The sequence below is a fragment of the Hetaerina americana genome, unplaced genomic scaffold (assembly GCF_022747635.1).
Source record: "Hetaerina americana unplaced genomic scaffold, ioHetAmer1.1.p SCAF_2, whole genome shotgun sequence".
In the NCBI taxonomy this organism is placed as follows: Eukaryota; Metazoa; Arthropoda; class Insecta; order Odonata; family Calopterygidae; genus Hetaerina; species Hetaerina americana.
Window position 1 is genome coordinate 99877124 of NW_027286763.1, and position 12925 is coordinate 99890048.

General features: G+C 39.3%; 1 protein-coding gene across 1 annotated transcript; it reads right to left on the bottom strand.

The window, feature by feature from the left end:
- Positions 1-398: 398 nt before the first annotated feature.
- Positions 399-1058, bottom strand: LOC139688185 (craniofacial development protein 2-like). The gene has a single exon (XM_071585611.1). It carries the CDS (start codon positions 1056-1058, stop codon positions 399-401), a length of 660 nt encoding a protein of 219 aa, XP_071441712.1.
- Between the last annotated feature and the right edge of the window lie 11867 nt (positions 1059-12925).

Sequence of the window (12925 nt, forward strand, 5' to 3'; positions counted from 1 at the left end):
TAGTGTTACTATTTCCCTTCCTTTAGTTCTCATTGATTTTATCGCAGCAGCTTTCTATCCACTCTTCCTTGGCCTTTTTGCACTCTCGCATGACTTGGTTCCGCAACTTCTTATAAAGGGCTTCCTCAGGTTCATTTCTTGGATTCTTGTATTTTCTTCTCTCCCCTATGAGGTATCTTATTTGAGCAGTTATCCATGTCTGTTTGGTTGGCGACTTATTACTCACGAGTTCATCTTCTAATTCGGTTAAGATATTCTTCGTTTCCTTCCATCGTCCTTCTAAGTTAGTCACTTTTATTTCTTCTATTTTCGGGTCCGGGTGTAATTTACTCTTGGCACTTTTCTTCCAATATCTTTGTGTTCCATCTGGGTTGTTGTGTCTCTTTCTTCATCTTCTACTATCGCAGTCCGGTGTCCATGATCACCAGGTTGTGATTTCTATTTACATTTACTTGTGTATCTGCGCTAGGGTAGCTCTTACACTTACTAACTTTGTTCTTGCATCTCGTCCTGACAAGGATGTAGCCAATTAGGTATCGTACTTTGTCTCCAGGCATCTTCCATGTGTATATTCCTCTCGGATGTTGTTCGAAGATGGTATTTGCCACTACCATGTTCCTCTCGTAGCAGAATTCTATCAGGCTCTCTCCTGCGGGGTTCCGTTTTCCCAATCCGAACTGTCCCACGCTCCTTCCCGCTCGGCCCTCTACAACCACAGTGTTCCTTTCTCCCATCACGATTAGATTCTCCTTCCCTTTTGCTGCTCCTATAACTTCTTCCAGTTGTTCGTATACTTCTTCTATTTCCTTTTCTGAATGGCTGGACATCTGCATACACACCCGTCCCTCTAACCTTATCATCAGGATCCTCTCACTGTATTGCCAGCAGGATTTAACTCTTCTTGCCCACTCCTTCTTTAATATGATGCTCACTCCTGCAATTCTCTGTTCGTATCCTGAGTATATCACCCTGTATCCGTCGCTCCAGAAATCGTCGGCCCCGGCTCGCTTAATCTCCCTCACTCCTAGGATGTTGATTCCCAATCTGTCCATCTCCATCTTAGCATTTTACAACTACTCGCACCCTCCGAATGATCTCACGTTCCATATCCATACCCTGCTTTTGTTTACCTTGACTGATGTTTCCCTCCCAGTAGTCCCCACCCAGACATCCGATTGGGGGACTATCTTAACTACGGAAGATTTTACCGGGAGGAGTGCCATCATGTCATATCTTAAGTGCAAGGCTGAATCTTCTAGTGAGATTAATGTGGTGGTTTTCTGTCGCCTTTCACATCGCAATACTACGGGTGATACCGTGCACTTCACTTTTGGCCGCAGCTGTGGCAGATGATGCCGGGCCGACCCACTCGGTCTGCGACACCAGTGCCTAATGGTGAAACTGCTGCCTTTCACCATGGGTTCAGGGATCTATTTTTCTCGTTACCTCGTTCCAAAATACTATTATTGCATTTTCTGTTAGCGTGTAGTTGGCTAGTTCCGAAAATTTCGTCAAGTACTGAACGAAATAAAAATATGGTTTATGTTAAATCAAATTCTTTCATCGGACAAAGCCCTGACATAAACAACATGGTTGGTGATTTTGTTCACCACAATGAATAAGTATGTCGAATTTCACCGTATTTTTATACATTAGACGGCAAATATTTTTGAAGGCGAAGGCAACGAATGATGACATTTAAACGCAAATATTTTCATTAACTTAGTTATAGTTTGAATAAAATCACGGTTATGAAGTTGAAATTAATTAAGGAAATCAAGTGATCAAATAAATACGGTTAACTTTTTTTTTAATTTAAAGCAATTTTAAATTCCTCTGGGCACTATTGAAACTTCCGTGTCAGTAAAAGTAATTGCATCTCCTTCCTTATGAAGCCATAATCTTGGGCCGCTCTAGTCCACGCCCGCCTCGTGATTCTGTGCCGTGTTCTTGGACCAAATGTGAGCATATTTGCTTAAATAATGAGCTCCGGAACGTAGTTTTGACTAACAAACATCGTCACCCTGGACAACACAAAAAACAAAGGGGCGGATAACGACCGCGTTTGCCGTACGTACCTCTGGGAGTCATTTGCATCGTAGAGAATAGAGGGAGTCTCTTGGGAGGGGTTCGATGGAAAGGATGAGGAGGGAAAAATGGCGACGGGAGGCGCGGTGAAGGGGGAGGAGTGTGGCTGACGCGAAGTCGATGGTCGCGAATGCAGTCGTAGCAGGCGGAGGCGAGGGGCATAATTCGGGAAGAAGTGCATTCAGATTGAGTCGGACAAGAAGCCTTTTGAGTGCCGGAGCGGGTTGAACACCAAGCCGTAGAATGGTGCTTGAGTGAGGAGGAAGGCTCTTGCCTGAGATAATGGGAGAGGGTCGTGTTAGGGGAGTTAGTTCCCAAGGCGGTGGAAAGAAAGGGTTGAACGGAAAGGGATGAGAGGTGTCGATAGAGATATCAATGCGGCCAAGCACAGTATTGGGGAGTCGTTTCGTCTTCCCCAGAGTGACTACTGTCGAGGAAACTTAGCCCTACAACGGATGCTGTGAGAAACTCCATGCTTCTTTTTTAAGGTTGGGAAATGGCCCATGACAAAAGAATCGTTTTGGAGGACTGTAAGGAGAGTGTTATTTTAAATAAAAATGAAAATCGGGCTCTTTTTTTGACAAAATTGAACTCATTATAACTTTATTAATATTTATTACAATTGCAGGTTAGTTAAAAAAGTGTTTTCGCAGGTAGCTGATTGAGATATTTAAACTGAAAAATATACGTATTAATCATTAATCAATTTTTTAAATTTTGCCGCTATTATTAATTTCCCCGGTAAAATTGAAAAATATATATTATTCTCTTTGTAGATAAAGATTTCACTAAATTCCTGAAGCTCTTAGCTAGGTGACCAATGAAGCGTTCATTCTACATAAGGGACACAATAAGGGGGTTTGGTGGAGGGGTGGGTTTGTGGGACCAGCCATACATGCAAAACTATATGTACCATTCTATAATTGGTGTATTTTAATTGTGTTTTAAATTAAGCGTTTAAATTATTTTATTCTTAAACTTTCTCTATCGAGTAAGACAAATATATTTCACAATATCCAGTATTATTTAAAGCATGCATTCATCAGAAAATAGACGAAATCTTGAAATAATAGACGAAGGGGTAAAATAGATATGCTATGCTTTACAGACGATATAATATTTGCACCAGAGAATGAGGAGGGGCTGGAGAGGATATTGGTAATGATGGGGAGTTTGTTTTTAGGGTATAGAATGAAAATAAATAGGATATAATAGGGCTATAGGGTGGAGATTGGAGAGTAAAGGAGTACACTGTATGGATGTGAAATGTTGAAGATCATTGAAGGAAACAAGAAGAAAGTTGAAGCCTTGGTACAACAGACGAATGCTAAAGGTGAAATGGGTTGATAGAATAACACATGAAGTCGTACTTTGAAGAGGGAAATACTTGTGTGCAAACAAATAGTGAAGGGAAGGATACCATTGTCTGTACGTGTACTAAGAAGTGAAGAACTTCTCCACATGAAATGGAAAATGAAGTAGAGGGAAAGATCGGTATGCGTCACGATGACAATATGAGAGCAACTAAAGGAAGATGCCGAAAACAACACGAACGGAGAACTGAAGTACCGATTTACGAGTGGTGACCTAACACGCCCTTGCGGCGGATTGCGGGGTATTGTTTAGAAGTAGATGAAATATGAAGAAATAGGGTGTGAAGTGCTGTGATCAACTACGGCAGACCAAATTTGAGATAGAATTCGATATCTGGCTGTACCGTAACATTAAGCGCGTTGTGTGATTCATAAAATTTAATAATATATATTTTATGAATTCACTACGTTTCTTTAAATTGTTTTTCTAATTTAATCGCCAATACTGATAAATAAAATATATTTCGCATCCAGGGGGAATCGATAGGTGTGAGCCAGGAGAAAGTAATAGCCGGTGTTCGGCACTGAAAAGAACGAGAGGAAAAATATGAAAATCTCCCGGGACCGGATTTGATTGGGTTAACAGAAGAGGATAGGCTTACTCGGCAATCATCTTTTACAACTGGGGTAATTTAACCTGTGATTAATTCCGCTTACTACAGCATCATTTGAATTCCATACCAGTGAGGCAACTGATGAGGTTAAATTGCAGAAAAAAGAGGCAAGGAAAGCAATTTTAAAGAAATGAGTTAGGGTGAAAGAAGAAAATGGAAGTGCCTACTGCAAGTATTTTAATAAAAAATGAAACAATATTCCGTGAAACTTAGTTGGAGGTGGAGGCAGAGCGTAACTGCTACAATCAGTAAGAATAGTAAATTGATTGTGCGCGTATATTTTGGTAAGGCCTGGACAATCGGCGAACTTGAAAACCTTTCAAGGTATTTAATGTAAAGGTAGTGTCGACCTGGAAAGGAAAAGGCTTTGCTGGAATTGATTATACGATATCGCTATTTTAGTTTGCTACACACAGAAAAGCAGCTGGAACGTATTCATATTTACGATTTAGAATAAAATATTTATTGGTGGATTATTAAAAACCTTTCATCGGAGTAATTTTACTCTGCGATGTTTAAATCTCGATTAGGTTTTTTTTCCATCTTCCCTGTTATTTGAACATTTCCTATTAAGTAACTTCATGGAAAAATGCGTTTCAATAGATTGTAATGGTTTTAGATGTGATGGTTTGCAGCGCAAAGGATATTAACGTTCAGTTTCCCGCCAATCGCGAGCAGTCCTAAATAATGGATTTTCTTAAATACATCTTCACCGTTTTCCTACAGTAACTAACAATTTCCTAATGGTAAATACTTTCTTATTGATCACAGCACTTTATTTTTATCTTCTCTCCTTTACAGAATTAGAAAATGAACAAAAATGACAGCTCTTGAACTGCTAGGCATGGGGAATGGCTGCAAAAATAAAATTTTACTTGCAAATTTGAATAGAGGAAGTTTTTGCGCAGAAGAAAGGGGTATTCTGAGAGGAATTTAAAGTTAATACTGAAGCCCGCGAAACTAACTTTATGTATAACGAAGAAATTCTTCAGCTCGTTGTTGATTCATCTTATTTTTATTCCATATCATCTGGGAAAAGTATACACAAACAGTTTATTTTTATTTTGATTCGTATGAAAAAAATATGGCAAAGCAAAACTTTCCGGTTACACGTGAACAATGTCAAGGTGAATGGTTAAGTGCAGTGAATGAACGCATTACACCGGCACACCGTTAATGAAATGGCCAGAAAGAGTAATAAGGTAAATGAAAGCCAGGCTGAATAAAGAGATGTGTGCTAGGGTTCTACACGTTATGCCAGGTTAACTGGTCAGTCGAGCTCTTTTATCAGGCGAAAGTCTCACAAAGGTTCTCAAAAGATAAGCGAGGCAAAAAGGGCACGTGAGTTGGAAATAAGTTTTTGAAATGAATAGGCAGGTACGCAGAGGCTGATGGAAGGGAATTAGAGAGAAATAGGTAGATTGGGGCTTAGGGTTAGTTAGCACGGCAGGAGAATGGTGAGAGAGAGACAGAGAGAGAGGAAGAGGAAGAGTTTGGGTGAGAGGGAAGGGCTCTAATTAGCCGAGAGGTTTCGGGGGATAATAACAAGAACGGCAGCGGCCGGTAAGGATGGGGCGGAATGTAGCCATGCGCAAACAAGTATTCCTCCGACGTGATGGAAGGGGCTTTTACCGGAGTCTATGAGGGAGTGGCGGAGATAGGGAGAAAGAGCATAAAAGTGTGCGGGGTCGGGTAAAAATGATTGGGTGGCGGAAAGTGGCAAGAGGAAGGGAGGAAGGAGGACGGAAGGGCTGGCCGGGAGGGCGGTGTGGTGTGCCGCTGGGGAGGACGGAGGGGGAGAAGGGAGGAGGAGGGAAGAAGGGTGGGGAGACGGGGTGAAGGGACGAAGGTTAGGATTGATATCCCACCTCTCACAGAACGGAATGGTTGAGGGGAGAATATTTCTCAAACGCGGGGGTTGTTTGGCTTCTTCTCATCCCTTCAGTATTCAAAGTGGCCTCAGTGGCTGCGTTATTCTTTTTCTGGGGATAAATTTATGCGACCCCGTCCCCACTTCCACTCCCGTTTTCGGCCAAGGGAAAGAAAGGAGTGGTTTTTATCACTTACAAGTCGCGGGTGCTATAAGCTATAATGAGTCGCTAGCTAGGCATTCATCGCGAGTTCTTAATGGTTTTATTAAAAATGGGAGCATTTATTTTGATCTGTGTATTGTTTAATGTGGTTTAAGTGGTTTTTAATACAGTGTGATGGCAATTTGACGTGATGTCCGGGTGAAAATAGCTATGAAACGATGTACTACCACCAGGATTCAGTAAATATCAGAACATCACTCTTAACTCTGTTAAAAGTTGACGGAGTAAGGTAAAAACAAAATTTACTAAACAAACAAAACAAAAGCTACTATGCGTTGTAATTTGTAGCTTGAAAGGTGTTAGTAGTATATAAAACTAATGGAATAATTTAATGAGGAAGTATTAACATATTATTAACTGATTAATTATTATTTAACAATATATCGTAATTTAATGAAATTATGTTGATGATAAAATTTTTAAACAAACTTGATTTTTGTCGAATAATTTTCACGACCTGAAGACAATACTACCAAAAAACTATAGAGTTTATGGCCGGGCACACATTATTGTCGATCACCTTCCAGTGAGCGGCTTTCCGCTCACTACGTGTATACTGAGAATTTCCGCTCACTTCGATCTAGCGTAATAGAGGCGTTCAGATTCTTGTTCATGTTGCCGTACGGTGCCCCGCGAACGTAGGTGCTCACGGAGCAATAGCTCCTACAAAAACCGTCGGCGGAATGGGGGCGCACGATTTGTAGTGGGCGCATCAAACTCAAGTGCATGTCATCGCCACTCCCTCCTTTCTGTCCTCTTTCTGGAGGGCGAGAGAGAAGGGCGTGCGGGTGGGCAGCAGTTTACGTTTCCACTAGACAGAGCAGTTCAATCGACCCGAGGGGATTATTCATCCGAAGCTGTGATAGCGCCGCCGTATGCCCTCGCTCATCTTGAAATCCCGTCATTGAGTGATTGCGAACTGCAGCGGATACTTGGGCGTCGATGCGAGGAGGAGACAATCTAGCAGTTACAGTGCCTAAGGCGTTTATCACTGGGGCTTCGAGGTGCAGTTTGAAGTGACGCGCATAAACCATGGAGGCATCAGAAACTTGAGTGCAATGCCTCATTCCCGGGGGAGTCCGAGGCGTCCAGGGGGAGGGATCGGGGGTAGGAGTGGGTCGTGGACGCGGAGTATTAGGTGGCGGAGGACATTAGGAAAATGAGTGCACTCACAAGGAGATGCACTGCGTATACATGGAGTAATTTGAGAGATGAGTGACGGGGGAGGGGAAATGATAGCGCACTTTATGCCATTAAGGGTACCGAGTAAGAGGAAAGAAAGCTGGTTTCCTGGGGATGGGGAACTACTCATTCGAACACTATGGCTGTTTTTTCAGTCCTTTCTTTTAAAAATCCGGATATTTTAAAGTAGTTGGTCTGATTGAGCCCGCTTTTATTTTACACGATATGGATTTAAATGGTTACTAAGTCATCATCAACACTGTCCCGGTTGTGAACCATGGAAATAAGAATGGAGTTAGTTTAAGTCGACAGTTAACGAACTTAACATTCGTGCGAAATAAGGGAACTGCCACCCTCGTGTGCTTACTGTGTGGCGTGGATTCAATTTCATCCTCGAGAATCAATGCCGTTTAATGACGATATGTTGAAATTTCTTGCGTATCGTTTGCAGTACCTAACCGCCTCAGTAAATACGTATCTTGAAATTGTTCTTGGTATTTGAATGAAAGCAACATCAGCGACAGCAAAATTTTCAATGCAATAATCGGATTGCTGGATGAGAAAAACTGTAAAAGGAAAAAGTACCGTTTTTCCATTCTCTGAAAGAATATTATGGTGTTTTAGCTTTTCATATTATCACTCCTTTGTCTTGAAAAAGGAAAGGCTTTTTTTCTGCTAATGCTCTAAACGTAAACCTTCACATAGTTTAATTTGGGCCAAAATAGTAGGGCCTTAAAATTTTTATAAATAATGTGCAATTTGATAGAATATGCCAAATAGATGTGCGGAGTAGTGACTTTTGAAGGAATACGATTAAACTTTTAGAAATACTACTTTTTTAATTATTAACACAGGAGAGAACGAGGAGATAGCTAATGTTTTCCAGTTTGTAGAAAAATTAGACTCACCAAAAGGAATGCCAGGGTAGGACTCGAGGGAAAATTTAGTACAGTACGACTATTCTGGGGCACCAAGAAAATTCGAGAGACTTCATACTCTTTTCACTTAAGATCGTTCTTCGTCTAGCCAGATAGATTAATTAAAGAAACTATACCAATGCAATATATAAATACGTTATGCACAGCAAAAATCTTGATCAAATACTACGCAATAGTTGGTAGAAAGCAGGTATCTTAATGCGCCATGATTTTTCCGACCACTACACGCACAAATTGTTGTTCGACACAAGCTCAAAAACAATTGAAATTCTCCCTCTTTAAACGCTGCTAGGAAGCAAGAATGGCTTATTGGCCGTAAAAAACATATTTTCTCCCCATTCCTTATTATCCTGATATGGAACTGGAAGCAGTAGTATTTAAATTGTGGAATAAGGTTTTTACATACATTTTTCATGTAACGATTGTAATGAAAGATTCATTTTTATGCGGGGTTTACGATTTACATGCTCGTCTGTTTGCGTAGAAAACTGGCGCTAACAGTGAAGTAACGAGGTTGGTTGGGTTAACGTAATGAATTATTCATATTTAGTACAAGCCAGTCTTCGTCAAAATCATCTGTGGTTGTGTGGACTTATTAAACTGATGTAAAAATGTGAAGGCATACATTAAACTCCGTAATAGCCATTCATAATTTTCTTTCTCTTTAAAGGGGTGGGTAATATAGTGTAATTACTATTTCATTTCCTTAAATTTACTTTTCAAAAGCAATAAAACTAAGATTATGAGAAATAAATTTGGACTTTTCCACAGATTTACTGTGACGCACAACGCGTTTCAGTTCATCGAACCATCTTCAGGTACAAGAGTTTACCTGAAGATGGTTGGATGGACTGAAACGCGTTGTGCGTCACAGTAAACCTGTGGAAGAGTGCAAATTCGTTTCTAATAATGACGAACTTGCACTACATCTCGCCTGAATCTGTTGAAAAAAACTAAGGGGAATACATTAAATAAGAACAAATGTCCCTTAAATTCCACTTCATTTAATGGTGAAGGCAGATTGAATACTCACAGATAATGTAAGTAGATTAAATAAAAATATGCTCCAACACCAGAAAATAAAAAAATGGATATTGTTGTAATTGGGAAAACGTATTCAAAATATCGTGGGTACACATGCTGGAGCGTGAGGAGCACAAGATGAGTGGATTGAAAAAGTCTCCATTTTTAAACATTTTGAAATTTTAAAATCAGGATTATTAACTTGATTAATTTTAATTAATTGGGGTGCAATTAATTGCACGCATATTAGCGCCTTTACCTTTGTATGAAATGCTAATTAGTGACATCCTGATATCATCTACGGTGTAGATAGTCTTATATGGAAATACTTGGTGACATGAAGGAAGCATGATTGAAAGAAGGAGACAATTTCTAGCTTAGCCAGAGTCCGTATAGGCAGAAGAGTAGGATATGGTATAAGGTGTGTGCATAACATACCCTCCATTATGGTGCCAACCACGGTAAATGAAGGTCGAAATAACGCTGACGCGCCTGTACACATTACTCAAGTTCGTAACTATCGCCATCAGCGTCGTCGGCTTGAGGAGGCGTCGACACGTATTGCGAAATTCAATGAGGATATTAAGGGAAGCCAAGGATGTGCGTTACGAGCCCCCTAAAACAAGACTTCGTGAAAGGGTTTTAGACGATTTCTCTTACAAAATCCGCGTGATGATGCGAGGATAGTGTTGGTGACTACTGAACCGGAAAAATTTCTTCCGTTTTTGAAAGTGTTTATTTTCTTCCAAATTTGCCTCTTGTCACTTATGTCATCAAACGTAGCATTATAATAATCAATCATTGTTTAGCGTAAGGTTCTATCTTATTTTAAAGCTTGAATTTTAAATTTATATGCTCCCTAGAATCTGTTTAGAAGGACAGGGGATTGGGGATGGTGATGTGGGATTGAAGAGGAATTCTGAGAGAAAGGTGAGGTATGTCTTAAAAAAATAATTTGCATTGTGAAAAAAATACTCCTAGTGCATGAGAAAATGTCGAAATATTGACTAGTACTTGATCATACATAATATAACGGGAAGGATAATGGTAAAATTGGCGAGCGATCTAAGAAAATGAAAGTTAGTAAATATCGTCTATTGGTGGGGACGTAGAAGCATAAAATTAACTTAAGTAGTACACTTTCTAGAGAGCGGATGCATATTCCGATCATAATTTTGGAATAATTATATAAAACTTAATACTCGAGAAGGTATAAAACGGAAGTGGTGACAGAAAGGGAAAGATATACTGAAAAAAATATACATCTACATAAATACCACGCGATCCAAAGAAAAGGACCTGATATCAAATGATAAAAATTAAAGGGAGAAAAGTGTATGGAAGCAGTTGCGGGAAGGTCATAATGAAGCAATAACACGAGCCACAGAGAAAATAGTTTGTTATGTAAAAAAATTAGAAATCCCCTAAATGAAAGGAGAGTAGGTTAGTGAGACAGAAGGATACAAAAATAGTGAACATACGATACATTTAGCTGTGTGGATTTATTAAAAATTTAGTTGTAAACTAAAGGAAAAATGTGATAGGGTGAATGAAACTGTTGGAAAAAGAAATTAGATGGCAGAAACTTCAAAGTAGAAGAATAAAAAAGTTCGACTATTCAGTAAGGGGAAAAATATTCCAGAGGTCAAAAGGGAAAAAAACGGTCAAAATAAAAAGGGCAAGCAAGATAGTAGAATGTTTCCATAATCCGTAGTGATGAACCTCTGTCATTTCTTCAGGTGTTTACCAGTAAAGACTTAATCAGCTATTGTTAACCACGCTCAAATTTCTGGTATGAGAACTTTTTTTTATTTTCCTCTTAAAATATCGCTAATGATTTCCAAAGTGCGCTAGCAAAATGTATTGCACCATGCACAACATCATTTCCTAGCACTAGTCAAAGCGGCCTTAAAGTTTATTTCTATAATGTAAACTGCAATTTATACTAAGCAATAAACCAAGAAAAATACACACAGTTTTATCGATATTTTTTGATTTCGATATAAAGAATCAATAACATCTCAAGTAGGGTTTCTGCTCTGGATACAATTTTCTTTGATTGTGATATTTGATTGCTATAAATATTGTTTTCATTTAATGCAAGTTATTCTTGTCTCTTGGTATAACTTCTTATCAGAATTCGATCAAATTTTATAATTTAATTTTGATCGTACTTTTCAAAAAAGCCTATTGCCATAGAAAGTTGATGTGATAATCTCATAATGTTAGTCTTTGCGTCGTAGCGTCGAATTTAAAATCCGTAGGATACCTGTGGTCATCTCAAGATAAACCCATGCGCTGATTTTCTCGGTAAAATATCTGCCTTGGAAATTGCGACCGGAAAAGAGCACAGAACCGCCCCCTTGCCCCCAACTTCCGTTTGCCAACTTCACACGCTTGGCACTATGGGGCTTATTACGTTATGAGATCTACCGCTCACGTGTCATACTTTCCTGGGGTTCGAAATTATTGCGTATGCCAGTAGTTTAGCTGATAAAATCAGTCAAGAAGTTGGAAGATATTATGATTTTTTTATTTCATCATCTCATTCGTTTAGAAAAATTGGTAATTCATTCTCGGAAGAAAGAATATGAACATTCATTTTTTATAAAATATCTTTGAAGTAAATTGCAAGTGTAACACATTCACAGTCGTGTTGTCCATTAAAAATTATTTAAATATTTGTTTTAAGAAATAAATCGCCTGCCATTTAGTCCCGATTAAATCGAAAACCTTTGCTTAAAAATATATACATTTCGTAGTTATGATAGTTTACATATAGATTCTGATAGTGATATGAGTATGGGGTCTGTCTTTATCTTTTTTATTCCAATGTTGATGATAATATTTGTGTACTTACTTATTATTTGCCATACACGGTATACGGGTACTGAAATATGACGATTCTTTCGTTTTGAGATAGACAAAGTGAATTTGATACTGAAGAAAGATCCGCGTATTTGTTTGTCTACACGCTTACTCGGCTGGAAAGCCCGACTTGCCTCAACAAATTCGAACTTTTAAGATTTCTCTGATTCACACGGAAAGGGACTCATTACAGTAGACTCTCGCCAAGAATATTTCTCGCAGGAAGGAGCAGGTACATCGGAGGTATTAATTAAGATATTTTTTCCTTGAAAATCTCATTAAGTTTCCGCAATGATATTTATATTTGGTGTGAAAGACGGCTGGCTAAAGTTTGCAGTGACTTGCCTTTCCGGGCACGACTCAGATCATAAACTTCTTTTCTTAGAACCGCGAATGAAGAAAGAAATGCGTGACGTCGGTGGAAGAGGGTAGAAAGTGTGAGCCTGGACTATTTGGGGGTAGAAATTGTTTAGGGGCAAGCTTAGTATGTGTGAGGAAGTTTGGCAAGCGCGCATGTGAATGCGAGTGCAGGGGTTGGCTTCTAGGTAGGGAAGGATCGAAATCTACGTGGGTGGAAGAAGAGTGAAGATTGATTGGATGATTAATTAACATCTTTATTGTATCTCCTCTATGGGTTTTCGGAGGTTCATTTAGGTCCGCAACTTTCGGAAGAGATTGATTATGTCGTAATTGCCAATGAACAAATACAATGTAGATATTAATCACTGTAAAAGTTTGTCGTGAAA

What these genes read in the sequence shown, in the direction of transcription:
- LOC139688185 (XM_071585611.1), bottom strand. Translation starts at nt 1,058, where the DNA reads ATGGAGATGGACAGATTGGGAATCAACATCCTAGGAGTGAGGGAGATT.